Genomic DNA, 26,454 nt, shown 5'->3' on the forward strand with positions numbered 1-26,454 from the left:
GTTTGAATTTGATATTGATTTTGAATTTTACCAGCAAGTTCTGCGGTCAAGGCATCAATCTTGACTTTTCAACAGCCAAACCTTACAACAGGGCATATGGACGTCAGCTTTCGTAGGCAATTGCAAAATCTAGCTGACAAAGTGGTCTTTGAACTGAACGGGAAAACATTTCTCAGTTCCCAATGGCCATCACAAAAGGGTTAGTTTACCTTGTCATCGGAGTCCGTGGTGAAATTTTTGGATGCGGGGTGCGAGGAGCTCAGCTTGGCTCTTGATTTCAGTCTCGTCCTGCCACTGTCTAGTAAAATCACGACGAAAGCAGATTAGTTGACGCGAGTGTTTTGCCACAACTTCTGTTATTACCGTTTGACTTGGATCCTTCCGCCCCGACTTTATCTTCTACCATTTTTTTCATTTGAGCCAATTCGTTTTTGACATTTTCAACGACGACGTTCGTTTCTGCCAAGCGTTCCGACGTTTACTCAGTTAGCGTGTTTGAAAATGAACGGTGTTGTAGAATACCTTTGAGTTCTCGTAGCAAGACGGAGATCATGGCGTCGCGTTGCGGCGTAAATGGATCATGTTGATCAAGAACGGGCGCCTTCGCTTGAGTCGGGATGACTTGATGGTTGTAGAAATAGTAGGGCGTGGATAGGAAATGGGTTTGTTTGGGCCAGTCGGCTGCCATTTGGGCACACACAGAATGTGCCGTCAGCACGGAAAGGGTGAAAATAGCCTAGAAACCGAATTGCCGAATTGAAACAATTGGATCATAGGGCGGGACGCAAGTATTCTTTTCCAAAACAATCAAAATTAAATCGAAATTGTTACCAAATGATTCATTCTGATGGACGCGAGGATGACCAGAGCGAAGTGATGTGTGTATCTTTGCGATGATGTTGCCTCCAAGGATGACGATCGAAAGGCCATGTCGTCCGCCCTTTTTATACCGGGGGTTTCTGTGTTCTTGTTCCGTTGCCTAAAATGCGCATCTCATCTCGTTCCAACGTGGCAACCAACCATGTCACTGTACTCGCTTGGGCGTTATCACGGTACGTACCTTTTGGTTCACAAATCAACCGGTTCGGCCGCTTAAGATGCGTATACATTTGTGAGAGTAATCACGTTGCTGCTGACCCAAGTCATCGGAAAGAAAACCTGTTGCTTGACCTTCAGGCTTCCTGGATATTTTCCATTTCTTTTTTTTTTTTTTTTTTTTTTTGCCTGCGCGAGTAGACGTGTCGATTAAAGATATTCATTTAGAAATGTTTCTTGCATGCACGTGCTACGTTTGAAGATGAACGAGCCGTGTTGTTACACCCGATTCGGCGGTCACAGAGCAGCACGCGCAAAAGGAAGTTGGGTCGGCTGCTATTAACCAACGCACGTCTTGGGTGGACGCCTTCGATTCTACCAGCCAACTCTCATTGCTTCGCGTTCGTTGTTGGGCGAATGGAGGAACCTTGGAAAACCCTTAGCATGTACAGTCATCTGCATTTTAACCTGTTTTTCTTTTGCGGGATTACCCGATGTTAATCGGGATTGTACCGCCCGACACTAGCCCCCGCCTTCGCCCAGGGCCTGTGTCGCACTAACAGACGACACCAGCTCGTTCCCCCCCTCTCCGTGTCATTTGAAATGCAGTTGATTTTGTGTATTATAAGTACTTTTGCTGATTGACTTGTTGGTTGTTTTTGTATTGCTGCGATATCATAGTGTAAACGTTGTAACTTGAATTATTTCGCAGATATGGAAAAATGCAATATGAAACGGAAGTTTGGCTAGATTATCACCGTTGTAGAGCTATTGGCTGATGGCCGGCTCCCAGTGTTGCGACCATCTGCTTGATTAACATCATCTCGGGGCTGGTTCAGACTTTAGTTGCTCAAATGTACGACAATGCTTGTCGAATGCGTTAACAAACTGGACGCCATTCGGCCATCTATCAGTGCACCGCCACCTGCCATCCTTCCGTTTCGCATTCCAAATTATTTGCAAAATAATTCATGTTGCAACGACTACACTATGATATCAAAGCAATACAAAAATCGGTAGTTGAAGTATACATTAGAAGAAATAATTTCAGTAAAATGCGTCAAAACAACAAAATAGTAAACTGTTCCGTTTTCAATCGAACGGTTTACATGATTCATAAATTTACACAGAAAAACAAGTATAATTATATATACCATTTAACTATACTTCAAATGGCATAGGATGCGGGTGTATGCTGTCGGTGCGTAAATGATCACAAGTCCTTTCTAGTACCCACCATTCCAGCAAGAGCACACATTAATATGGACACTGTTTTAACCTTCATTTACTTTGTTAGTTTTTTTTATTTTTGTTTTGTTGGCTACATTTGGCCAACTAGTGTCCCAATGTAAACTTTTGTCTTAAGTTGTTTTATTTATTTAGAATATTGTAACGCGGGGAGTTACTTGAAGACCCGGGTATTGTATACTAAGACATGTTTATTCATCGTAAAACGTACACCACACTACAACAGATATAAGTATACTGGGACGCAGTAAGGGACACATACAAGTATTTATGCACTTTTGTGGACAGCAGCTACCGGGGAAAATATCCGCTGACAAGACTGCCGGACATCTCGGGTAGAGTTGCGTTCGGGTTGCGGTCAATAACTGATACAGGAGCGCCGGACGTGACAACTAGTCCATGGGGCCTCAATAACCGCGACATCTCTCTCTCTAGCTAGCAAGTAGTCCCGACCGCTATTACTCTCCTATAAAACTCTTTGGTTTGGACCTGTTTCGACATTGTTCTTGAAGGTTCGCTCTTTCGCGACGTTGTGGGCAAACTTTTATATTTCTTGATTACTGGTACGTGTCACAGCTGGTTACCGCCTTTAAGTCACACCTTTATCACACGTTTAAAGATTGTGTCTTGAATCGACGCAGCACCAGACGGGTGGTTGGTAGGATGATAAAACAAAGAAACGGACATTTCAAACGCGCTATTGACATTGCATGACGCGAGTGGGAAAATCACACTCTAAGCCTTTGTTATTGCGTCTTGCGTGTCTTGCGTGTCTTGATATCCTTAATTCATTTCTCGATGTGTGTGTGCCTGTCGGTGATCATCCGAACGCGACTTGTATGTTCTCGATTTTGTGTTGCACACGTGCGCGTTGCCGCCCCAGTTTATGCAAGTCGTACCGAATTCGTATCCAATTGTAAATATTTTTTATCATCCGAAAATGCTCGGCTCATTGAAACCGCGTGACGAGCTTTATCTTGTTGCGTCCGCTTCGTACCAGTTTTCTCCTACTCTGGTGGTTGCTAAGCGAATTTCAGTCAGCCACAGAAAGCTGACAGGCCGTTTTATTTTTGGACAGAAGCAGTTGTACCTCAGACGATGAATACTAAACGGGATGATGAATGAGACAAACGTTGCGAACTATTTGATTATGGCGACACATTAGCCATCGAAAGTTGATTACGAAATTCACGTTCGTTCCTTGACGAAGAAGATGCCGCTGTTTGTGTATCCAAGTTGTTTTAATTCTGCGCAACAGTCGGGCATTTTGTTGATTGACGTTGGCCTAATACTCGCTGAAAAGGCATTTTTTGTGAGTTCATTATTGTGAGTGTTTTGTTTTGATTTGGTTCGAATATTTCACCGCCAAACTGAGTAGTCAAGCCATTAAGCCTTGCCTTTGTGGCAGCCAAATCTTGATTCATAAGATTCATAGATTGCAAAAGCGTTGCACAACTGCAAGAGCGAGACCTCGGAGTTACCTCGATGTCGTAGTCCACGTTGACATTTTCGAATGTAGTAGCGAACTGCAATACCTTTGATTTCTCGTCGCAGGGCGGACACGATGGCATCGCCATCCAACATGAGCGCGTCAGGATTTCGGTGGAAAACGGGCCTCTTTTGTTGAACTGCGACCACTGGATGGTTGTAAAAGTAGTGTGGAGTAGTAGACAGAGTAGACAGGAAGGATTGGGACCAGTCGGCTGCCAATTGGGCACAAACAGCGTGCGCCATCCAAACAGATGCGACCCAAACAGCCTGCGTTTGGGCTTTTTTGTTCTTCCCCTTCTGTTTAGAATTTAAAGACGAATAGGGCCTATCACTTTTCGTTTCCCGTTTCATAGTGGCTACCATCAACATCGTTTCATGCTGTTGCTCTTGGCGTGAGGATGAACCTGATGTATTTCCTCGTTCGGTGATGAACCAATTTGATCCCACCAGTAGATGCGCAAGTGGGACGTTGCCCTTTGCTGACGTTAGCGATCGTCAGAATGAAGGAAGAAAGATAAAAGTAAAGTCGTTTTTCGCATTCATTGATTATCCCGCCATCGTTCTTCGTTGAATTAATTCGCTCCCAATGGCTTCTTCCTCCTTGCAGCCATTTTGCTTTTCATGTAGGCAAATGTCGACGAGACAGGTGGGCATCTTAGCCAAAAGAGACGGTTGTTTTTTTTTTTGTTTTGTTTTTCTTCCATATTTCTTGTATGTTTAAGCATATACGTTGTAAGAAAACAACATCTGTCGTCAGTTCGAGGAAACATTGCAGTTTGATGTTGTTGGTCGTCGCCATTAGTGGATGTGATCTTCAGCTTCAATTTAACATTTCGTATTTTCTCTTTTCCTTTATTTTAGAGGGTCCGCTAAATTCGAAGAATGGCGAAGCCATCGGCCCCGGTCATAATGGACACTACATGACAAACGAAGCAGTTGTGATGTCGTCGACGCAGAAATGAGTCAGTAGAACAAGTTTCTAGCGCCGTCTTGACTTACGAGAACAGAAAAGACCTCGACCATTGGCAGGGACAGCCGGAGTCACTGCGCCGACAATGCAAGGTACGAGGCGTTTGCCATTTTGTTTTTTCTTCTTTTCAGTCGTACAGGAAACTAGGCTACAACGCAACACACACACAAAATTAATATTCAAGGTTCCTGTGGTTCCCCTCATTTCGCCAGGAGGGAACCACGCTCAAAAGACAAATACGTGGTATTCAATCGGGACAATCAGTGATGCATCAATGCGTTACGGTGGATGTTGACCACGCCGGGGGGCTTAGTTTTGGCACTTGGATTAATCAATGTCTGCTCAATGTACACGACTATATACTTTGTATTACTTGCAATCTAAGATATGATTAGATCTAAAATCGATCGATAAATAAGTGAATTTGAGAATTTCAAAGTCCATTGCCACTCTGTTTGTAAGCATCAGTATTAATTTATGGTTTTACTGTAATTCTTCGTCAAGTAGCAAACCAACGAAATTGGTGTAATGGAATTCGTAGTCAAAGATCTTGCCATTCACCAAGAACAGTCTGATTTTGTCTCCCTCTTTAAGTTTTAAAGTTGACTGGAGCGAGAATGTCTCATAATTTTGGTCAGAGCCAAAACCTCTTCCAACTTTAGTCCAAGCGGGGGCTGTCGCCGACTTCATTTCCATGTCGACACGGGCTGTATCGTCTTCGAAGCTAATACCCGAACAAGCGAAGAAATACGTTCCCGGGGTGGGGGCGGTGAAGATTCCCGATAGTGTCATGGCATCTCCCTCGTTCGTCCGTAACACATCGAATGGAATGACGGTGTTTTCTGCTTGGTAGTTCGCTTCTCGTTGGGCGTGGAAGTAAACACGACGAGTTTTCGTGTCGACGATGCCGATCATTTTCTCAAAACCTACGCGCCGTACAATTTCATTTTTTTGTTAGTAAACTTGTTCGTGTTGAATTGATTTTTGATGTGTCAAGGCAAACGTTACTTGGATTGTTATTGGGTTTCGTGAAGTCGCAGTAAACGCTTTCCACTTGTTTAACTCCCATGACGGAATAGATGCCGCTCCTGTGGTTTCCCAGTAACTTGAGATCCGCGCAAGAATCGGGAATTCTGCCGATCGTCTTTGGGGCGGTACTCGCTGGCAGACCCAAAATGGAATGTTAGATTTGTCATCTTTTGTGTGTTTGTGTGTTTGTGTTTGAATTGGATTTTGATTTTAATTTTTACCAGCAAACTGTGCGGTCAAGGCATTAATCCTTGACTTTTCAACAGCCAAACCTTGCTCAATAGCATTGGAAACGGACATCAGCTGTAGGCAATTGCAAAATCTAGCTGACAAAGTGGCCTTGAAACGAACGGACAACATTTTCAATTGCCCTTAATGGCCATCACAAAAGGGTTAGTTTACCTTGTCATCGGAGTCCGTGGTGAAATTTTCGGATGTGGGTGCGAGGAGCTCAGCTTGGCTCTTGATTTCAGTCTCGTCCTGCCAATTGTCTAGGAAATCACGACGAAAGCAGATTAGTTGACGCGAGTGTTTTGCCACAACTTCTGTTATTACCGTTTGACTTGGATCCTTCCGCCCCGACTTTATCTTTCACCATTTTTTTCACTTGAGCCAATTCGTTTTTTACGTTTTCAACGACGACGTTCGTTTCTGCCAAGCGTCTGGACATTTCTGCCCAACGACGTTTACTCAGTTAGCGTGTTTGAAAATGAACGGTGTTGTAGAATACCTTTGAGTTCTCGTAGCAAGACGGAGATCATGGCGTCGCGTTGCGGCGTAAATGGATCATGTTGATCAAGAACGGGCGCCTTCGCTTGAGTCGGGATGACTTGATGGTTGTAGAAATAGTAGGGCGTGGATAGGAAATGGGTTTGTTTAGGCCAGTCGGCTGCCATTTGGGCACACACAGAATGTGCCGTCAGTACGGAAAGGGTGAAAATAGCCTAGAAACCGAATCAATTTGCCGAATAGAAACAATTGGATCGGGACGCAAGTATTCTTTTCCAAAATAATTGAAATTAAATTGAAATTGTTACCAAATGGTTCATTCTGATTGATGCGGTGCTGACCAGAGCGAAGTAATGTGCGTATCTTTGCGATGCTGTTGCATCCAAGGATGACGATCGAAAGGCTATGTCGTCCGCCCTTTTTATACCGTTCACAAATCAACCAGTTCGGCCGCTTAAGATGCGTATATATTTGTGAAAGTTATCGCGTTCCTGCTGACCCAAGGCATCGGAAAGAAAACCTGTTGCTTGACCTTTATGCTTTTGAATATTTGCCGTCCCTTTTTTCTTTTTTTTTTTTTTCTTGTCTGCGTGAGTAGACGTGTCGATTAAAGATATTCATTTAGAAATGTTTCTTGCTTGCACGTGCTACGTTTGAAGATGAACGACCTGTGTTGCTACACCTCTCATCGGTCACAGAGCAGCACGTGGAATAAGGAATTAACACCGTTGTAGAGCTATTGGCCGAGGACCGGTTTCCAGCGTTGCAACCGTCTGCCTGATTAATATCATCTCGGGGCCGTTATAGACTTTAGTTGCTCAAGGGTATGACAATGCTTGTCGAATGCGTTAACAAATTGAACGCCATTCGGTCCTGGCCACCTGCATCAATACAACCGGTATTATCCGGTAAGTCGACACCTGCCACCGTTCCAGTTTCCAGTCCAAATTATTTGCAAAATAACTCCTGCAAATAGCCCACTTGCCAACGATTATACTATGATAGCAAAGCAATACAATAATCGATAGTTAAATTATATATTAGAAGAAATAATTTCAGTAAAATGTGTCAAAACAACAAAATAGTTAAATGCTCAGTTTACCGTCGAATGGTTGACATAATTCATAAATTTACACAGAAAAACAAATATAATTATAAATACCATTTAACTATACTTCAAATGGCCTAGGGGGTGGAATGTAAGCTGACAGTGCGTTAATAATCACATGTTCTTGGCTAGTGTTCACAAATTCACATGAATATTGTTTTAACCTTCATTTGCTTACTTTTTTTTTATTGTTGTTTTGTTGGCTACATTTGGACAATTAGTGTTCGAATTTAAAAGTATATCAAAATTTGCTTCATTTATTTATTTAGAATATTGACTTTGGTGACAATTTACGTCCCAATAGTTAATGTTCATTAAGGTAATAGATTTATTTTACTAATATTTTATAGTTTCGTCAGGATTGACTAGCGTATTACATACCACTTCAATTTTTATTTATTCTGCTCTTCCCTGAATAAAAAGTTAAATAAGGGGGTAATGACAATATAAAGGTTTTGTTTTTGTTTGTTCTTTATGTAAGGAAGAGGTTAACTGGAATTTGTGGATAACAACGGATTGTCAAGGTTTGCTGACGGTAACACTAGCGTTATCTAGAATAAAAGTAGGTTATAAATCAATTAAATGTTCCCATTTTTTTATTATTTTCCCGTGTTTACCTAGGAAGGCTTACCCAGTACCGAAGAAGTAACTCTGGGCATTGAGGGTCACCGGTGGAACTGCAAGGGGTATTGAATATTAAAATATTAAAAGGGTATTGTTCTTTTATTCAGTTCAGAAGACCATCCACCGGGAAAAATAGGCATTAAACAGCGAGAATCACGTCGTGGAGACTCACTCATTACATTCGATTTTTTTAATCGTACAGGAAATTCGGCTACAATGCAAATCGATACGCAAGATCCCTGTGGTTTTCCCCATTTTACCAGGAGGAAAATTACCCTAGATAGAAAAAAATGGTATGTGTGGAAATTTATCAGACGCATGACGTTTTAATTGTGTACATTGGAAAAACGAAAGATTTATGGTTTACTTATTGGTTGGCGATCGTAATAATATAAAAATTTTCAACATTTAATCAGATAAACTAAGCGAAATGAAAAGCAAGAACAAGAAATAACCAACGTACCAAACAAGCGAAGAGTCTGACGATTGTGTAGTAAGAGCAGTACAGTCGCAGTGGAAGATTCTTCTTCAAATGTGAAACTGCAGCGTTAGCTACAGCCTTAAATACTCGCAGACACGTGCCACATCCAGGCTTTCCCGGAAGAAACGTGTAGGGTAGAGGAACATAATTTTGAAGGTTGCTAGGTTGAAGGGTAAATGTTTTTTTGTTTTTTTCCAAGTGAGCTCGGGGATATTGCCATTCCCCCTCGATTGACCCAATTTCTTGCAGTGACACAGAAAAGGTGAATAACCTCGGGCAATTCACCGCACACGAAAAAGAATCTAAACCACGTTTTGCATTTTTAAGCCCTTGCAAATCCCGGTGCAGTTAAGTGTAGATTTGTCGCTTTCAATCCCGGTGCAGTGATCCGCACGTTTTTACATGGATTCAAATTGTCTGTCACAAGTTGCATACCTTTTTGTAACTTGTGGGTTCATTTATCGCGCAATAGGAAAGCCCTGTACCTTGTCCCTGCACTGGTTTAGTTTAGTTGCATTTGCCAATTCACTTGTTGCTTTTGCACAACACCACATCTGTTTTTATTTGATCTATTAGTTATCTGCAATCGTAGCTCGCTTATCATTTTTATGCACTCAATTCTGTTTCCACATCGTCTCAAAATATGAAAATGTCATGTCTGTTCCAACGACCTTTAACAACAATTAGTATTTTTTTCCCATTAACTTAGTTATCAAATGTAATTGTAATATATCTACTTGATGTCTGTTAGAATTAAGCCGAACTTTATCTTTACATAATTATTCAAAAGTATTATTTATTTATTTTTATTTTTTCGTTCTTGTTATGCAATTAGGAGGGCAATCTCTGGAGGCGGAAGAGGGACATCGGCATCGCTGCCAAAACCAATAAGATCATCGCCAAGGATTGTAAGGCATTAATTTTTAAGTTTCAAATGTTTACCCATATTTTGTTTTTTATGTACCTAGGAGAACCACATCACCACCGAAGAGAACTATTGGTCCCTAGAGTGGTCCGATTACGGCAGATCTAAACGAGGTCTAAACCTAGCAGGTACTGATGTACAGGTTAGAGAGGAAATAGCGTTATTTATAGACATTTTTTCTGGTAATATTAGTTTTCGCCTTTTCACCCGCCAGATGGCGCACTAACCGCTTCTGTGACGGTGACTCAGGAGGCTGTCCCGCTCTTCATCGTACGTATTGTTTGATTCAACGGCTTTAGGTGTACGCAAAGTTCCGGATAGGTTTAAGAAAAAAAAATCACGCGGTTCTATCAAAATTGAACACTGATTTCGCTTAAGTTATTGGCTTTTTCGTCAAACCCACGGAATGCGTCAAATTACCCCATAAATTTTCAGCACCCCAGGGAGCACGATTATTTTTGTTGTTGTTGTTGGAAATAATCATCAACAAATAGCGTCGTCTATCGATACCAATAGGATAAATTTGAATTACTATTGAATATTGATAATAATTTTGCTTTCAATTTAATTTTGATTTCATCGTTTCCAATAGAAAAGCAGACGAGACTCACACGTGGGCTTTGCGAGAAGCTATTTCCTCGTTGAGAAATATGGCACTCGAAGAGGTCGATCTGTTTCTCAATTAGGATCATTCTACGAATCCTTCAGCCACGCTATCCTATGATGAGAAACCCTTACGACATTCCAACAACGCGATGAATGGTATGCAGGAAGCAATGCATGGCAATAAACAATGCACCGTTTGGCATGCAGGAAGAATAGCGGAGACGACTATGATGAACTTCCCAGTTTTGACTACTGAACTAGAAACCGTTTTATAGAACCATTCACATGGTTTTGTCTCTCTATTATTTCATTTTAAAAATGCTATTGAAAATTGTTTTTTATCCGTCATACGTCAAAATAGCAAATCTTAATTCGTTGTAATGCATGAACTCGTTAGCCAATAATGTTTGAAGAAGATGTTTTCATCTTTCTGCAATGCGGCAACACAGCATTGCATGTCGGATCTGTGAACGTTTGACAACTCATTGGTGTTGCAATAGGTTAATAGTTTTGTGTCAATTAAAATTTCAATGTAACTGCTGTGTCAAGCGAAATCTGCATGTGTCGTGTCATTGTTCAAAGTGTTGTTGACTTATTTCAATTTTTGATTAGGCATTCATATTTGGGAAGAATACCTGAAGTTGGATATTGCCTAGTGATATTTACATTCTAAGTCCTACTTTAAGACACTGGGGGCGAGATCTATACAGTACTCAATGGATGAATGAATGGACTCACACATGCTGCGCCACCAAGATTAAGACAAGGTAAAACACAAAACTTTAAAGCGCCACTTATCAATAATGAAATAATTTCCTCATTCTAACAGTAATTTAAGAAAATATAAATATATCTTTAGCTGTAGTGAAGCCTAAATCATAGAATAAGATTTTTCAAGTACTAAGTAAAAACAAAAGATGTACTTTAAGGCCTCTTAAATATTTCCGGCTTCTCGTGGTATCGTCACCTTACACATCCATTTCTTGCTATGATCTAAACCAAATAATCGTTCAAATAGGCACGCAGTATTTTTTCCTAACTTGAGTAATACGTAGTACAAAATTGCAATAAAGACAAATATACTCAAGAAATGAATGGTCAAAATAACTGTTCTCATGACTCTTTTCGTTAAAATAACATCTGTAAATGCGCAGAATATCAGCTTAGACACCGAATGCTAATTCCGAATAAATTATTAGTTTTTCCATTAATTAACCGATTTATGAATAAAACGAAATCTAAGTGGGTTTATTACAACCATTTTGAATTTGAATTACTCATCAACTGCGACTCGAATCAAAATGAACTTGATTTTTACTTTGTCGTTGAATTTCAAATCTAAATCTTGTATTTTATAGTAATAGGTTAAAAACAAAACAAAAAAAGCGAAAGTCGGGCTTATTTTGTCGGCTTTATTTTTGAAACCGGGCTTAATTTGAAACCTGTCTGGAAAACATTTCTGCTAGATAGCTATGCAGAATCTCTATCCAATTAGCGTTCGGAATCTGTTTGGTTATAGCGCCTTAGATTTAAATCCTTACAGAATTGAATGGCTACCTTTATCGAATGCTTTAATTCGTTAACATTGACTATACTTTAATAATTTATAATAAAAGAAGGTTGCCTTTAAACAACAAGAAGGTATTGTGCGTGCATAACTACGAATCATGGCTTAATGGGTGAGCATCGGATTGTGGCGTTGGAAGTTTGTGGATCAAATCCCATCAGAGGTAAAAAGCAAACAAGATGTTTGCTGATTCACTTTATCGACGTTATCACTGACAGTTTACAAACGTTTTAGTAATATACTTTGGGCTACTATAAATTATTATTACAAGTGTGTACAAGTTACCTTTAAACTATTGGTAATAGTGGAAAATTTAAATGTGTGACTCATGGCTCAATGGTAGAGCATCGGAGCGGTACGCCGAAGGTTTAGGGTTCGATTCCCAAAAGAGTCAAGTTACATTTCATTGTGAAAACATATTCTATCGGAATTAAAACTTTCGAACAATTTCTGTGTCTTTGGAAATGATTCCGACTTACCAAACTACTACGAGTAAAGTTAAAGCGCATTAACAAAAGATCTGTGAAGTCCTATTCTACAACGGTTCTATTGGCTGCATATATACTGGATCATTACAACTCAGATGAAGAACATATAGTTGAACACATGATGATAACTCCTACTCAGTTTATTGTTTGCTAATAAAAGAAAACAATTAAAATAATTAATATTTCCTTCACCATGGAATGCATACTGGGAAGTCATGAGCCACCACATGTAATGTATCATGGAAACTGAATTTCATTATAACGAGATGGGATTCGAACCCAAGGTATGGAGTATTCCAGTCCAGCGCTCTACCATTGAGCTACGAGACATATTACAATAGAATCTAATTCTTCAACACATTAAGGTAACTGTGCAAAGTTGTACATAGGGGATCAAATATCATTGGGGGGGATATAGGGGGGGTTGCCAGGATGGTATCGCATCTGCCTGGCAACTCCAAGGTCCGTGGTTCGATTCCACGGAGGTTCCAGATGTCCTGGGCCTCCAACATTCCCAGGTGTCTACCTTCCACGTCGCCAGTCGGGTCGAGAAACTTTCCCCATTACGAAGTAATGGGACGGATATTTTGGCAAAGTTTAATATAATATCCAATAACAAATTTCAATAAATTGTTCATTCCGATGCATCGGCGTATACCGCCACTTGGACACTTTGCAACGGACTTTAACCATTTGCCTCCTCTGTCGAGAGATCCCACACGAACTGGTTGATCTATGTTAAGTGTATAGGAATGTAATATATATTCATTCAACTGAAATTGTAGATTTATTTTTTTGCTATTACTTCGACTCTTTTGGGATTTGAACCCTTATCAATCGGCGTACCATGCCGATGCTCTACCACTGAGCCATAAGTCGTGTAGATCAACTGTCTATATTTTCGGATTAATTGAGTTCAACAAATTTGGACTTACAGAAACGAAAAGAAACTACAATTTACGTTGACATTAAATTCTTTAACCTTTAGTGGGGGATTGAACCAGAGACCTTTGTATCCGTTAACCAACGTCCTACCACTGAGCTATGATCCTTGTATTTAAGCTATACAGTTTAGCATATAATTTTACAGCCTATAAAATTGCCTTTATTTTTTATTGCTTTCTAATAGTAGTGCAAGACAAAATGTAACTCATGGCTCAACGGTTGAGCATCGGCAATGCACGCCGAAAGTTTGGGGATCGATTCCCGAAAGAGTTAAATTAAAAATAATGAAAGCAATCTAATATATAGGCAGGTAAATAATAGGCAGGTAAATAAAACTCTCGTAAATATGATATTCAAGTAAGTACAACAGCAAAACACAAACTCCAGGATTGGAATTTCATCGGCAGTAATTCAATGGCACATCAGTGGCCATTTCACCGGTATTAAGAGTCCAATCCTTAGAAGAAAAAGGTGCCAAGATCAGAAATGTATAATGTGTGAAAACAATGAAAATATGAAAGATAAGTTTTTCAAAATTAACACAAAATAAAATTTGTATTGACAATTCTCTACACAATAAAATATTTTGCAACTTTTAAAAGGCAAAATAACCATTTCAAAAGTTGCTGTCAACCAAGGCAGGGGGAGACACTGCCTCGATTGACTCACCGGGGAGATTACCCAGTGCTTGGCTAAGAGAAGCCGGAAGAAGAGCTGAAGATTTGGAACATTTTTACAGGAGCGATTAACCTTTAATTCGGATTTGTGGGTAGCGACATAGCCCTCCATAAGCATTTCATCGAACTATGAGGACCCCCACGTCCCCTTTCCGGCCAGAGCCCTCCAAACCTCGATATATGTTGTTTTTATATATACCGTACAGTAGGGGCATGACCCCCTACGGGCTTATTATGAGTCAAGGGGAAACGGGGCCACAGAAAAGAAGGGAGCCCAGATATGCACTTCAATTTTTAAATAATTTATACCGTAACACACGGAAATACTAGTCAAATATGAAATTCCATTCCGTGCTTCCAGGCGTTATAATCTTTCGGTATATTCTTCTAACCAGAATCCTTTCAGATCCAATTTGATTATAAATCTATATTAAGAAAATAAAACATTGTAAGCATAAAAGTATTTGTTTATATAGCTTACGTGATACATAAATTCATCATCCATAACAAGTGCACTGGTTGCTTTTGAGGCGTAAATGGTTTCCTTAATCCTGAAATTTGCCGAGAAACAAAGTCATAAATCTCAATATCGATATTTTAAAAAATAATAAGATTTTCATACATAGGAGCTGTCGGTATGATGTTCATTGATGCCATACAAGCAAAACGAAAAGTCTTTAGCGTCATTTGGCTTTAAGAGTGCCAGGTTCACCAATGCTCTGCGCGCAAAAGGCTCCGGCAACCGTTCCTTAGTATGACAATCAAAATTATTTGAGGCATTCAAGTGAAAAGTTGACTAACTAAACTGAAAAAAATTGACTAATGGTTACGCAATCCAAATGGTTTTCTACTATATATTCATTCTTGTAACACTCTCGCACCTTCTGGATTCGTTTGCCTTGATCCTCCATAAAAATTCTGTGAATGCCAAATAAAAGTATTATAAATATTTTATCGACTGACAGTAAACAGTAGATTACCTACGTTTATGTATGTAGGTCTGTACGGCAGTATCAAGCAAACCCTCGCGTCCACTCGTATGGAAAAAGAATTCTGTGGCCGCCAGTCCAGAATAAAGAGGGTTCAAAACAAATCCCTTGCTTGCAGAGATGTTGGAATGACACTTAAAGTGGGGTAACTGCTATCTTCAAAACTATTTGACACTTGTTTGCCATTCAAGGCCTGCTGGTCAACACAGGCAATCATTTGGGGATATAATAATGTAAGATCCACTGACCCACTGTTGAACATAAACAATAGGCTGTTACTTGGATGTAGCTCTTCTTCTCAAACCTCTCAGGTCGTGTCACGAACACCAGAACATTCTAGTCATGCAACAATACTTTAAGAGATATATCAATTATACACATTATGCAGTATCACCTTTTAATAATTTTCGACAACCAGGTAGGTAATTCAGCTGACATGTTTTTCAGTTAAATGGAGGACAATACATGAAGGTGGAAGTTAGATGACCACATTAACCTTTTCACCTGTAAGAAATAAAGAAATGTGAAAAAGATATTTCAAAAGGAACACACAATATGGCATCACCATTTAATAATTTTGACTCTAATGGTTCTTCTTCATTGCAACCAGAAAGGCAAGTCAGCTGACATACGATTTTCACATAGAAAGAATACAGTACAGTACATGGAGGTGGATGCCAAATGACCATGTTAACCTCTTCACCTGTAAGGAATAAAGAATGTAAGGAGATGTATCAAAACAAACACACAATAAATATGGTATCTTCTTTTAATACTTATGATTAATGATTCTTCTTCATTGCAACCAGGAAGGTAAGTCAGCTGACACATGGTTTTTGGATAAAAGGAGTACAGTACAATACATAGAGGTGGAAGCTTGATGACCATATTAAACTTTGTCACCTGTAAGGAATCTTTGGATTCCTTAACTTTACACAATAGATAGTTCTCATCTTGTAATTGAGAACAGATTTCTTTTTTAAGTTCCAAATCTGCGTAAACAAAATATGCCCATTATGTCAGACCTTTTCCATGTCCCACATTTGGCATTTTCTACACTCATCCTCTAGAGAAAAAAAAGTATGCAAATAGGGCAAATTAATGAAGATTATGGGATGTTAGTGTACCATTTGCCTGTCAAGCTTACGTGTTTTGTGAAGAATCACAGTTGTACTAAATATAAAGTTCTGTGTTACAACCTGAATATGTGCCTGTTGTTGTATTTGCTGAGGGCTCCCTATCCCGAATGCCGGCCTGGCAACTCCAAGGTCCGTGGTTCGATTCCACGGAGGTTCCAGATGTCCTGGGCTTCCAACCTTCCCAGGTGTCCACCTTCCACGTCGCCACTCGGTCGGGTCGAGAAACTTTCCCTATTACGAAGTAATGGGACGGATATTTTGGCAACGTTTCATATAATATCCAATAACAAATTTTAATATATTATTTATCTTGATTTATCAGCCTGAATGCGCACTTTGTTATTTGAACACTTTGCAACGGACTTTAACCATTGGCAACTTCTGCTGAGAGATCAAATACATACTGATAGATTAATAATGTAAGATTTATTCATTCAACTAGAACTGTTAATATTTTTTTACTGTTTCAGGATTAGAACCCTTGACTTTCAACGTACCATGCCGCTGCTCTACCACTGAGCCATAAGTCATGTAAATAATTTTTCGATATTTTGATTTTAATGAGTTCAACAAATTTGGACTTGGAATAATTTTTCTAGCATGATTCAAGATAACTTCCTATTAACATGTTCACGGTCCATTTAATAGGAAATGAAATTACAAGAAACGTTTTCATTTAAATTATTAATCTTCATCCGAGATCTGAACTCGAGACATTAGAATCCGTACACCAACGCTCTACCACAGAGCTATGATCATTGAATTCCAGGTATTCAGGTTAGCATATAGTTTTACGAGCCTATAAAAATTGCCTTAATTTTTTCTTGCCTTCTAATATTAGTGCAAATTCAAATGTAACTCATGGCTCAATGGTTGATCATCGGCAATGCACGGCGATAGTTTAGGGATCGAAACCCGTCAGAGTTGAAATCTGTGGCCATCTCAGCTGTGTTAAGGTGTACAATCGTTATAAGAAAGAAATGATAAAGATCACAGTTGTATAATGTGAAGACATGTAATGCACGAAAGATTTCAAAATCAATGTAAAAAAAAATATGTATTAACAACGCCCCACATGGTGAGATATTTTGCAACTTGCAACATGGTAAAATGGCGAAACACCGTTTCGCTAAACTGAATATTTCATTGGTCGCCAAAATTGAGATTTCAAAGCTCAATGGCAGCAAAAGTGAATGTCACGGCATACAACCGGTTTTTTGGGCAATGTACAAACGAGTGAAAACCATATCATTGAGACCCTTTTCACGACGAAAATTAAGTTACATTTCGATGAACACTCACTACAAAATATCCTATTTATCCTTCTTCTCCAATTCCTTGCGAGCCATGTAAGCACGGAAACCCTTATCCGTTCCATGTAGCCAGTCCAGGACAGGTGATCGACTAAAACATGCATTGCTCATCATGTGATGATAGTTATGCTCCTCCGAACTTGTTAACCCTGGAATATCGTAGCCGCTGTGATTTTTCAGGCCTCTCAGGTGAACGAAGGCGTACCACGCCCACAAGGTGAATAAATGTGGATTCGTAAGCATCGGACCCTGATACAATTCGATTAATAAAAAGACGCGGCAATTGAGCAAACAAAGAGAAGCTTACTAGCACAACTGGTATCATATTTAGAATAAATTCCATCCTTGTGCTATAAACAAAAGTGATGGCGATGGGTGCAGGCCATTCATGATGTTTTTTGTGTACCCTTGCGTACAATTTCGGATGGTGCATCAATCTGAATAATGGAAAATCCAAGTGAAACTTTGCTTCCCTTTTTTTAAATAACGGAAATCATTTTTACCTATGTACGTAATAGAGTCCAATCTCATCGACTATGATAAAGATGAGAAAATCAATGAAAAAACGCTGCAGACTGGGCAACTCATGGAAAACTGGCATAGTATTAGTAATTTTCTTCAAGAAATAGCTGAATATCAGGATAGGGACAGAAACGGACCACTGATTGATCAGCACCACCTTAATAGTCTATTTAAATGTGTAGGAGAAAAAAAATGTATTTCTTTTAGATAATTTTACTTTACGCTAATTCAACTAAAAGTTTACCTCTTTAAGTCTATTTAAATCAACGGGTTCATGAGTTCCCGGCTGAAGCTTGTATTTTCGAGTCCATCTAGGCCAGTTATAATAATCCAGGAACATGAAGAGCAACCCACCACTCCAGAAAGGAATCTGGATGGACAAGACGATTCCTGCGTATATTAATAGATAACGTCAGTCACAATGCAATCATTTAATGCAGAAAACCCTTACCACAGACATACAGATAGAAATCATCATTCCCAAAGAACCCGGTAATTTTCTTCCATCGCGTGTCCAGAGCAGCGCTGGATGCGGACCGGAATTGTCGCAATTGCCTAAAATTTGCGCAACACGTTTTAGTGAATTCAAAATTTAACCTAAAAGAAACTTGAAATTAGAATATAGTTTCACTTGCACTTGCTTACGTCGTAAGTGTTTCTCCATAAACGATAGACACTAATATTAAAGTACTGGCCAATAAAAGTGGTCTTTGCCATCCGCCCAAAATGTTTGAACTCCATGGCTACAGTCAGGCCGGCACAACACGAACAAGCGCCCACTACACTCCCTCTCGATTGTTTTTACAAAGCGTAACTACTGCGTCTTTCACATGGTTGTTTCCCCTTATATATAGACGATGGGCTTCTGCAAAGTGGAACACCCGACGTATAACAAGAATCAATCCTTCCCAAGAAGAAAGAATTAAAATAAAAAATACAAAGTACTTCCGCATTTCAAAAGTGTACCACAGAGGACATGGGCCAGAAGACTAGGAAAACTTACACAGCCATTGATTGATTATAAAGGATAGACGTAATTTCTCAGCAAGGCAGTCAAACTAGATGCAGGAGAAAGCAGTTTGACGACTTTAATTCGGTCGGGTAAGATCGATGGACTATTCTTACTAGTACGATGTTATCGTTTTGAAAAGTATGCCATGAAGTCAGATGGTAAAAAAACTTGTTTGATAATTAATGCTTACGATAAACCAAGGGTTCCAAAGTTTAATCGCGTGCAGCCTTCGCCCGCATTTTCTCTAGATGCTCTCAATTTTCCTGACAGACCCATCCAAGAAATACCGCCTTATATAGTTTGAAATGATTTCTTCAGAATTTTTTTTCCTAAAAAAAAAAATACGAAATATTATAAATATTGAGGTGTTTTGGTTATGGACTAGATGCAGAGTTAAATACCGGTTTTCATGATGCGAAATAATAGGGCAACATTGGTATGTTTTGCTGTATCCAGTTTCTTTCCATTCATTTCTTGTAAATCATTCACCATACAGCAAGTTTGAGAAACTGTTTCCTGCGTATCATTTCCTTCGGCATTTAAAACATTGGGCAAGGATACAACGTCTCGCAGTACTGCAGGTAACGAAACAGGTTTTCCTTGAAAAACAAAAACAAAAAAACGGTAATATAAGGGAGAAAAAAACCTAAACCACAGAGAAAGAATTCAACTGTTTAGAATGTTTTACCTATCGCACACCTTACCAATCAGAATGGTAAAAACTTTGTGTTGCCAATGATACAAGGTTCAAGATAACCTACTTTAGCGTTCCACATAGCTTGGAAAAGAGAAACGAGGCATCAGACCTTTCAAGGAAGGACCTTCCTCGGTACACTAAGTACATGAAATAGCTAATAGCAAAATGTTGTACGAAAGTATGTCGTTGTACCAACTCTTGTTGAGCCAGACTACCACGTAGGCTACCCTTTGTGGTCATCGACATTACCTGCAATTAATTGATTTAAAAAACAATTCTTTATTTTTATGCAATTTTCTGATCTATTTTCTGTTAAGAAAGTTAACAAAGCCATTTTAAAAATAGGAAAACTTTAATATGGTATATGGTTTCCGGAGATCAATCTTACCTGGGAGAAAGTCTATTTGGTCGAAAAGCCCCTATATATAACGACACTGTCCGATCATTAAGTCCAGATGACCCTGATGTTCAATACAGAATATTAGGCAACTTGCCACGCCGGTTTTGCTCAAGTATTTGTTGGTTCATTCGCAACTGCCTAACAAACCGACTCTAATGAAAACATTGAATGGAGGGGTCTCTTTAAAAGCTGACCACTTAAAATGTTAGAATGCTGGTAACAAATTGTTTTTTTCTCCTTTTGACAATTTGATGGCATAAAAAATCAACAAATCTTAGGAAAGAAGAATGATAAGCTGAAAGTGGACACTGGTTCTCCTTGATCATAATAAGGAATGCATAAATTCACAAATGGCTCTGGAATGATTTGAATCAACTCAATAAAAATGGTCAAAGCAATTGTTATGCTGCCATCCTCAAAAAACAGTCAAGACATGAACGGATGGAGATTAATGAGTGTTGTGTAAAACCTGAAATTGCAATAAACATATTCCCTGAAAGATAACTAGTTTTAATTAAACACTAACTCAAGTGCTTAAGGATTCACAGAATTCTGACACTTTGAGTTTTGCACAACTATAATGTTTCGAACAAGAAATTGTGTTGCAAAGCATACTAAGTTCACCTAATGCTCACCTTGACGTAGTGGTGTCTGAAATCGAAAACAGTTGAGAACACGATCTATCAGGATCGATGCTAAATAGCACAACGTTCATTAATGATAACTTGCACTGTTCAACAGAACCTAGTTAAGGTAAGGTTATATAAGAATTATCTTTACTTTGCCGATGGTTTAGGGAACCCAGGGAACACTTACCGTCATTCTAAGATCAACAGCCATTCCTTTCTGCGTCGCCAAATTGTTTTAATGTGCAAAAATTTATTAAGTCGAAACAACAGGCAGTGTTGCAAGTTGCAAACTATTTCTTCTATTTTCTTCTTTAAATTTTTATTTTATAGTTGCAGCAGAGTCATAAATTAGACTATGTCCATCTAATCTATGACTCAGGTTACAGGACCAAAAACAAAAATTCAAACAACATTTTTTCCAAAGCCAACCCAAACCCGATGATAAAGTTGATTGTAATACACACAGCCAATCGAACATTATTTCAATGAATAAAATAATGGGGCAGTTATTGATCTTTGAGTTCGGTAACGAATTTCAAACCAGTACCTTCCAAATTCTTTTCGATCCAAGCATCGATTTTACGGTTAACTTCCGGGCTAAAGTGGTTTTTCCAGTCACCCGTTTGACCTTGATTGAAATACAATATTCAGCGTATGTTACAAATACAAGTCCTTGGTTCGCTTATCTACCTTTGCGAACAAACGTATTTGTAGGATCCTCCTTGCCAACTCCAGCTTTAATCTCTTTAGCATAATTGACCGATTCATTTTTAGCGAATTTATCCACACGGACGTGATCGACAAGTTTCTCAATCTGCTCCTCTGTTACCGGCTTGTTGAGGAAGGTGGAAATTCTTTTGATTTGGGCCCGAATATCCTGTGCAATAAAATTAACAGCTGTAGATTTTACAAGAGAATAAAACAAAGTGCTAGACGATATATACCTTCTTCATGTCTTCGTAGAAGAGGATAAGCAAATTAGGATGACTGCGCTTGCCCCAAGCATCGAGGACGGTGCCGAAATAGGGTGTCCACAGTACTGTATGAATGTGTATAAAATGATACTAATTTAATTGAACTAAATCAAACGTCTATGTAACAGACCTTTGTTTTCGAGAAAGAAATCGACAAATTGCTCCAAATCTCCGGTGTAAGTGCACAGGTTGACCAATTTATGGAAATAAAAGAGGGATACGATAGCATCCTTGGGGTTGCGAGCTACGTAAATAACCTGAAGTAGTCAAATCAAAGAGAGAAATGTGAACAAAATATTCATCTTCAAGTAAGTAAGTATCACCTTGGCAGTGTCCAGCAAGTTGGGAGGTAACAGGTAGAAAGGCAAATGGCACTTGAGGACCCTAGGCGATGGCATTTTTTCTATTTGATCTATGGTAATAATGTCCATCGTATTAAACGAACCCTCTGCAGCGAATTTGTCCCAGTGGTTGATGTAATTGGCACTAAAAAAATTATTTAAACCTTGAACTTAAATCTTCTTATTTAATAAAAACTATTAAAATTACTCCAAGTTGGGCGACCGAATGGGCAGTCCCACTTTAGCAGCTCCTTCGAAATCGCAGTCGTTCATAATGAGCCACGCCAGTTCCGAAGTCCAAGTTGTCCCTATTAAAAAATTCAATTTGTTTGATTCATTCCTACAGTAAAAGTCAAAATAAACTGAAATACCTGATCTGGGGAACGTGCGGATCCATACGTCATCAGTCCTCACCTTCATATTGTAAATTTTGTGGCAATTTTCAGCGAAATTTTGGTGACAAACGAATCCTCCCGGTTCGGCTCGCACGAGTCCTTTATTTTCGAAAGCAGGGAAAAGATCCTTGTAAGGACTTTCGAGCGTCTCCGGGATGACGCTGAACGTTACGCCCGGTTTTCCATCACCGCCGCCAGAAGACATGATGTTTCGATGAAGAGCAAAACTAGAAAACTGCACATCGTTTAGCTGTCAAATGTTTTCCTTTTATAAATGCACAAGTGATTAAGCAATAGCAATACAATTAACAACAATATCTATGTTTACTCGCGTATGTGTTTTCCACCGAGTTAAGTTCTTTTTCTTTATCTTTTATCACACGCAGAAGGTTGTACACGTCAACAACCCCTGCGGGTTTTTACTATCCCGACATTTCGGTTTTTACCAACACCTGCAAATTGGTGAAAATCCTTCTGGTAAACAGTGCAGCTAAATATACATAATCATAAGTTTTCGTGTGTCAACGTGAATGTTTGCATGGTTTTAATGCTGTAAAACGGTTAAGAAATAAAGGAAAACCCGAGCATCGATAAGAGACAAACCAAGTGGCGTTACAATAACAATGAAATGGAAAGAGAAAATACTGGGTTGCATGTGCAAACTTCCCAACCACTGATGTAATTATTACCCCACAGTTTCATTCCAACCAACCAGTTGAAATAAAAATAATGTCTAATGAACATGGTTTCAAAGGCCCTGCACTTGTCAGTGATGAAAATGTGACTTGGTCACTGCCATAACTGATAAGATTTGATAGCTGTGTGGCTGTGTTTACGGATTTTTCAACTAATGATATCCAGGGGGGGTGGATACTGTAAAGATCCCCCCCCTCCCCGTTTTTGTCGCCATTATCAAACCCTATTTCCTGCCCTCGCAGTACAATTAGTTAATTGTTTTCTACTTACGAAACTGATGCTGTTACGCTGTTATACTGTACAGTCTCACGGTATGAAAGTAGTGGTCGGTCTTGTTGGGTCCATTAAAAAAATATATTGATGACGTAGTCTGCACGAAACACGTTGTTGCCTTTCGTGTTCTTATAAAAAGAAGAAATAGGATTATCCTAAGCCATTAACGTTAATGTCCAGTAATACTTGCGTGGGATAGGCTATTCAACTAAATGTTTTGTAATTCTAACTTAGGCCGATTTCTACATTTGTTTTTTTCCCATAAGCTTAACGATGCAACATTGCCGCTATTCATGAAAGGCTTCGTTCTTCCGGGTTCTATGACTCTGGGAAAAGCCATTTGCCCCACAAAGTTTCTTGACAGTTGACACTGCTGCTGTGCAGGTTGTGTATTTGGCGATCACCCAACATACATGGAAAAAACATAGGCTTTTATATTCAATCGAGTTCTGAAAAGTTGCACGGTCAGGTTTCTTGTGAATTTTCTATTTAGATATTGTAACGAATGACGACAATTTGAGGTTTATGATGAACTTTCTAGCCTGCAGTTTTAACATGTGTTTGTGGATTTTTTTACCCGAAAGGGATACAAGTCATAACACGAGAGGGTACTCGGTACTATCGGTGCTACTACAGGTACTTTATTATCATTGGCTGTAAAATCGAACAGTGTTCAATATCTCACTGAAAATGCATTTCTCGGGCGCTAGCGGCACACCTCCGAATGTCCAGTTCAAACACCAGCTTCTTCACGAACGGAAATAAATGGGCGGCAGGAAAAAAAAAATATAACTAAATTTTATTCAGATTTATTGTTAACAAGTTCGGCAGAATTCTGTTCGTGCAGTGCCTTCTTGCGGGCCCTATAAGCATGATAGCCTTTGTCCGTCCCGTGAAGCCAGTCAAGGGCGAGCGTTCGACCGAAGCAAGCATTGCTCATCATGTGATGATAATCGTGATCTTCCGGTGTGGGTAGCCATGGGAAATGATAGCCGCAATGATTCTTTAGTCCTCTCAGGTGCACGAGAGTGTACCAAACATACAAAGTGATTAAGTGAGGATTCATAAGAAAAGGGCCCTGTTGAAGTTTAATTTTAATTAACCCGAGTTTAAATTCAACAAGGGATAACAAGGCATGTACCAAAGCAGTTCCAGCTGTAATCATCAGATTTTCTATTTTGGTTGTATAAACAACTGAGATGGCGATAGGTGCGTGCCATTCGTGATGTTTCTTATGCACTCTGGCGTACAATTTTGGATGGTGCATTATCCTAGAGGATCATTTTAAAAAGTCAGGACATTTTCGTTTTAACTATTCATTGAGAATACGATGACAAAGCATGTGTTACCTATGCACGTAGTAAAGTGCAATCTCGTCGACAATAAACAAAACGGTCATTTCAATTAGAAATCGTTCAAGTGTCGGCAACTCGTAAATTCCTGGCATAGTGTTGGTCATTTTCTTGAGCAAGTAACTGACGAGTAACAGTGGATTAGCTATGGCCCATTGGTTGATCAACACTACCTTGACAGTCTGGCATAATGAAAACCATCGAAATATTAAACAAATCTTTTCTTGCCAGACTCAGTATGTTAATAACAACTATACCTCAATTAATTTGTTTAAATCAATTGGCTCATTTATGCCAGGCTGGATCTTGTATTTCCTTGTCCATTTGGGCCAGTTGAAGTAATCCATAAACATAAACATTCCTCCGACGCTCCAAAATGGAACTTGAATGCAAAGTATACATCCTAAACAAACAAAACAAAAAAACGCAAAAACGAATTTTTGATTATGATTAGTGCTAATCACAATTATAATCGCTCTAGGTCAACACTTACCCCAAACATACAGGTAATAATCGTTGTTTCCAAAGAAATTGAGTATACTTTTCCAGTATGAATTTAAAGCCATGCCGACCAAGGTGCGAGCCTGTAACAAACGTCTGCATGGATGTTTGTACAATTGATTTAAACCGTCAATGAATTTGCTACATCAGCGTTTGTCCTCTTACGTCACAAAAGTCTGTCCATTGACCACGATGATGAAAAATAAGATGCAGGCGACGAGAAGTTGGCCCAGCCATCCGCCGCACTGCCTCATCAGCTTCATGATGAATGACGAGAAATTCCAGTACACAGTTTGCACCTCCCAAAACGATGTGGTCACCTCGGCGGCTGCAGCAATTCTACTCGTTGAAATTTTCAGTCCCATTTCTCCAGTCCCATTTCTCCAGTCCCATTTCATTTCGGTCCTATTTCACCGGCTACCCATACTGTATATGGTTGACGGCACTGGTCTCTTTCCCCTCATCTCCCGCTCATCGCTAGATCACGACATTCACTGCGATTGCGATGTCCTATATAAATAGGCAAACCTACATAGCTATTCAACATCAAACCGGTTCTGAAAGTTACCTGGATCAGCTTTCTACGTTTCCTCCCTTCGCCAAACACTGACAGTGAATTTTCAGGTTTACAGACATACTTTCCAGTACGTTTCTTTGTTCTGCCTTAACGTCAGTTTTTCATTAATCGATTCAGTAGATGCTACTGAAGACTAATTTTCTTGATCACTTAAAGAAACAAAACTTTTAAATGCCAGCTCTTAAGTGACGCTCAGGTAGCAGACGTTGCTGTAAGATCCCGCGTGAATACGTTTGACACCTGTAATCAAAACTAATCAGACGAAAGGCAGTCAAAGTAGGACGTTTTCTTGGATGGTTTTCTCTTGCTTTAGGCTATGATCAGTTGTTTGAAAATGTTCTTCCAGCGGCTACTGCACAGTCGACTTCCATCCTCCTCTTTCCCAGTGACATTGATGTAGACATGGTCAGAAAATTAAACGAAAAAAAACAGGTTTAAAAAAGGAGGACAAGAAAATATTGTTAAGCAGCAACGATGTGAATACAAAGAAAATTTGTGAAACGCACTAGCCGTTCCTTCGAAGTGAAAAACAGTTATACCTTGTTATTACCTCATACTGTAGGGTTAGATGAAAAACAGCTCGGGGATAGTAAAAGATACTACGTTACAAAAGTAATCTGGAATTTTGTTGCACACCGATTTGCCACACCTTTAGTAGTTTATCGGCATGACCATTACAAAATTCTTCCCTGCTCACGATCTGAAATCTGCGTAGAAAACA

General features: G+C 39.3%; 6 protein-coding genes and 1 long non-coding RNA gene across 25 annotated transcripts in view; 1 reads left to right on the top strand and 6 right to left on the bottom strand.

Moving 5' to 3' along the window:
• LOC116927236 overlaps positions 1–10,823 on the top strand; it is a 20,959-nt gene extending 10,136 nt beyond the window's left edge. Inside the window, exons 1-7 of one of the 4 annotated variants that reach the window (XM_045176992.1) lie at positions 7,097–7,410; positions 8,092–8,172; positions 8,232–8,527; positions 9,551–9,623; positions 9,684–9,768; positions 9,855–9,910; positions 10,233–10,823. In XM_045176992.1, the coding sequence (XP_045032927.1) occupies positions 8,451–8,527; positions 9,551–9,623; positions 9,684–9,768; positions 9,855–9,910; positions 10,233–10,364 (423 nt within the window). In that variant the 5' untranslated portion in view covers positions 7,097–7,410; positions 8,092–8,172; positions 8,232–8,450 and the 3' untranslated portion in view covers positions 10,365–10,823. Of the gene's footprint in view, positions 1–4,635; positions 4,837–7,096; positions 7,411–8,091; positions 8,173–8,231; positions 8,528–9,052; positions 9,131–9,550; positions 9,769–9,832; positions 9,911–10,232 lie in introns of those variants that run through there. The other 3 variants (XM_045176991.1, XR_006649524.1, XR_006649523.1) reach the window with 3 other exon arrangements.
• Positions 308–991, bottom strand: LOC123474143. Its single transcript, XM_045176023.1, has 3 exons — positions 832–991; positions 523–736; positions 308–459 (listed from the first exon to the last, which is right to left on the bottom strand). Exons 1-3 carry the CDS (start codon positions 928–930, stop codon positions 308–310), a joined length of 465 nt encoding a protein of 154 aa, XP_045031958.1. The 5' UTR covers positions 931–991.
• On the bottom strand, positions 5,093–6,953 carry LOC116926797. Its single transcript, XM_032933726.2, has 7 exons — positions 6,811–6,953; positions 6,504–6,717; positions 6,329–6,445; positions 6,176–6,264; positions 5,995–6,112; positions 5,753–5,905; positions 5,093–5,670 (listed from the first exon to the last, which is right to left on the bottom strand). The coding sequence occupies exons 1-7, from the start codon at positions 6,820–6,822 to the stop codon at positions 5,228–5,230; spliced, it is 1,146 nt and encodes a 381-aa protein (XP_032789617.2). The 5' UTR covers positions 6,823–6,953; the 3' UTR covers positions 5,093–5,227.
• Positions 10,824–14,204: 3,381 nt separating the features above from the next.
• Positions 14,205–16,239, bottom strand: LOC116927253. 8 transcript variants are annotated; one of them, XR_006649555.1, is made up of 8 exons: positions 16,060–16,225; positions 15,689–15,978; positions 15,478–15,615; positions 15,307–15,416; positions 14,904–15,248; positions 14,805–14,841; positions 14,546–14,728; positions 14,205–14,474 (listed from the first exon to the last, which is right to left on the bottom strand). It is a non-coding gene; the product is annotated as an uncharacterized LOC116927253 (long non-coding RNA). The 8 variants fall into 8 exon arrangements; XR_006649554.1 differs by having other exon boundaries at positions 14,908–15,248; positions 16,060–16,224; XR_006649549.1 differs by having other exon boundaries at positions 14,205–14,348; positions 14,405–14,474; positions 14,546–14,841; positions 14,908–15,248; positions 16,060–16,224.
• Positions 16,240–17,089: 850 nt separating this feature from the next.
• Positions 17,090–20,790, bottom strand: LOC116927105 (fatty acid hydroxylase domain-containing protein 2). 5 transcript variants are annotated; one of them, XM_045176964.1, is made up of 10 exons: positions 20,631–20,780; positions 19,984–20,056; positions 19,587–19,844; positions 19,300–19,497; positions 19,089–19,188; positions 18,338–18,441; positions 18,131–18,276; positions 17,868–18,052; positions 17,672–17,801; positions 17,090–17,613 (listed from the first exon to the last, which is right to left on the bottom strand). In XM_045176964.1, exons 4-10 carry the CDS (start codon positions 19,388–19,390, stop codon positions 17,365–17,367), a joined length of 1,005 nt encoding a protein of 334 aa, XP_045032899.1. In that variant the 5' UTR covers positions 19,391–19,497; positions 19,587–19,844; positions 19,984–20,056; positions 20,631–20,780; the 3' UTR covers positions 17,090–17,364. The 5 variants fall into 5 exon arrangements, with proteins under 5 accessions (XP_045032899.1, XP_045032901.1, XP_045032900.1 ...); XM_045176966.1 differs by having other exon boundaries at positions 19,089–19,227; XM_045176965.1 differs by lacking the exons at positions 19,587–19,844; positions 19,984–20,056 and having other exon boundaries at positions 20,631–20,790.
• A 110-nt stretch (positions 20,791–20,900) lies between these two features.
• LOC116927124 (sulfotransferase 1E1) lies at positions 20,901–23,549 on the bottom strand. Of its 2 annotated transcripts, XM_032934113.2 has the most exons (9): positions 23,490–23,549; positions 23,301–23,431; positions 22,311–22,569; positions 22,148–22,247; positions 21,922–22,084; positions 21,729–21,855; positions 21,569–21,663; positions 21,315–21,501; positions 20,901–21,252 (listed from the first exon to the last, which is right to left on the bottom strand). In XM_032934113.2, exons 3-9 carry the CDS (start codon positions 22,537–22,539, stop codon positions 21,131–21,133), a joined length of 1,023 nt encoding a protein of 340 aa, XP_032790004.2. In that variant the 5' UTR covers positions 22,540–22,569; positions 23,301–23,431; positions 23,490–23,549; the 3' UTR covers positions 20,901–21,130. The 2 variants fall into 2 exon arrangements, with proteins under 2 accessions (XP_032790004.2, XP_045032895.1); XM_045176960.1 differs by lacking the exons at positions 23,301–23,431; positions 23,490–23,549 and having other exon boundaries at positions 22,311–22,581.
• Positions 23,550–23,677: 128 nt separating this feature from the next.
• LOC116927151 (fatty acid hydroxylase domain-containing protein 2) lies at positions 23,678–26,443 on the bottom strand. 4 transcript variants are annotated; one of them, XM_045176955.1, is made up of 8 exons: positions 25,725–26,443; positions 25,322–25,666; positions 25,149–25,252; positions 24,913–25,058; positions 24,653–24,837; positions 24,445–24,574; positions 24,081–24,381; positions 23,678–23,792 (listed from the first exon to the last, which is right to left on the bottom strand). In XM_045176955.1, the coding sequence occupies exons 2-7, from the start codon at positions 25,552–25,554 to the stop codon at positions 24,103–24,105; spliced, it is 1,077 nt and encodes a 358-aa protein (XP_045032890.1). In that variant the 5' UTR covers positions 25,555–25,666; positions 25,725–26,443; the 3' UTR covers positions 23,678–23,792; positions 24,081–24,102. The 4 variants fall into 4 exon arrangements, with proteins under 4 accessions (XP_045032890.1, XP_045032889.1, XP_045032891.1 ...); XM_045176954.1 differs by having other exon boundaries at positions 23,678–24,381; positions 25,725–26,110; positions 26,284–26,439; XM_045176956.1 differs by having other exon boundaries at positions 23,678–24,381; positions 25,322–25,650; positions 25,725–26,442.
• Between the last annotated feature and the right edge of the window lie 11 nt (positions 26,444–26,454).

The sequence above is a fragment of the Daphnia magna genome, linkage group LG7, assembly GCF_020631705.1.
Source record: "Daphnia magna isolate NIES linkage group LG7, ASM2063170v1.1, whole genome shotgun sequence".
In the NCBI taxonomy this organism is placed as follows: domain Eukaryota; kingdom Metazoa; phylum Arthropoda; class Branchiopoda; order Diplostraca; family Daphniidae; genus Daphnia; species Daphnia magna.

Bases quoted from the DNA above. Each gene is read 5' to 3' on its own strand.
- LOC116927151 (XM_045176955.1), bottom strand. From the start codon at position 25,554: ATGAAATGGGACTGGAGAAATGGGACTGGAGAAATGGGACTGAAAATT. The intron at 25,059-25,148 runs GTAAGTGTTGAC...TTGTTTGTTTAG, and splicing joins TTATTACCTGTATGTTTGGG to GATGTATACTTTGCATTCAA. The intron at 24,838-24,912 runs GTATAGTTGTTA...TCATTATGCCAG, and splicing joins ATTTAAACAAATTAATTGAG to ACTGTCAAGGTAGTGTTGAT.
- LOC123474143 (XM_045176023.1), bottom strand. From the start codon at position 930: ATGGCCTTTCGATCGTCATCCTTGGAGGCAACATCATCGCAAAGATAC. The intron at 737-831 runs GTAACAATTTCG...TTCGGTTTCTAG, and splicing joins CCATCAGAATGAATCATTTG to GCTATTTTCACCCTTTCCGT. The intron at 460-522 runs GTATTCTACAAC...AACGCTTGGCAG, and splicing joins CTTGCTACGAGAACTCAAAG to AAACGAACGTCGTCGTTGAA.
- LOC116926797 (XM_032933726.2), bottom strand. The intron at 6,446-6,503 runs GTATTCTACAAC...GTCGTTGGGCAG, and splicing joins CTTGCTACGAGAACTCAAAG to AAATGTCCAGACGCTTGGCA. The intron at 5,671-5,752 runs GTAACGTTTGCC...TACGGCGCGTAG, and splicing joins GAAACCCAATAACAATCCAA to GTTTTGAGAAAATGATCGGC.
- LOC116927124 (XM_032934113.2), bottom strand. From the start codon at position 22,539: ATGTCTTCTGGCGGCGGTGATGGAAAACCGGGCGTAACGTTCAGCGTC. The intron at 22,248-22,310 runs GTATTTCAGTTT...ATTTTTTAATAG, and splicing joins CCGCACGTTCCCCAGATCAG to GGACAACTTGGACTTCGGAA. The intron at 21,502-21,568 runs GTATATATCGTC...TTTATTGCACAG, and splicing joins TCTACGAAGACATGAAGAAG to GATATTCGGGCCCAAATCAA.
- LOC116927105 (XM_045176965.1), bottom strand. From the start codon at position 19,390: ATGGTGAATGATTTACAAGAAATGAATGGAAAGAAACTGGATACAGCA. The intron at 18,053-18,130 runs GTAAACTTTTAG...ACATTTAAATAG, and splicing joins ATTTAAATAGACTTAAAGAG to ACTATTAAGGTGGTGCTGAT. The intron at 17,802-17,867 runs GTAAAAATGATT...TCCATTATTCAG, and splicing joins GGACTCTATTACGTACATAG to ATTGATGCACCATCCGAAAT.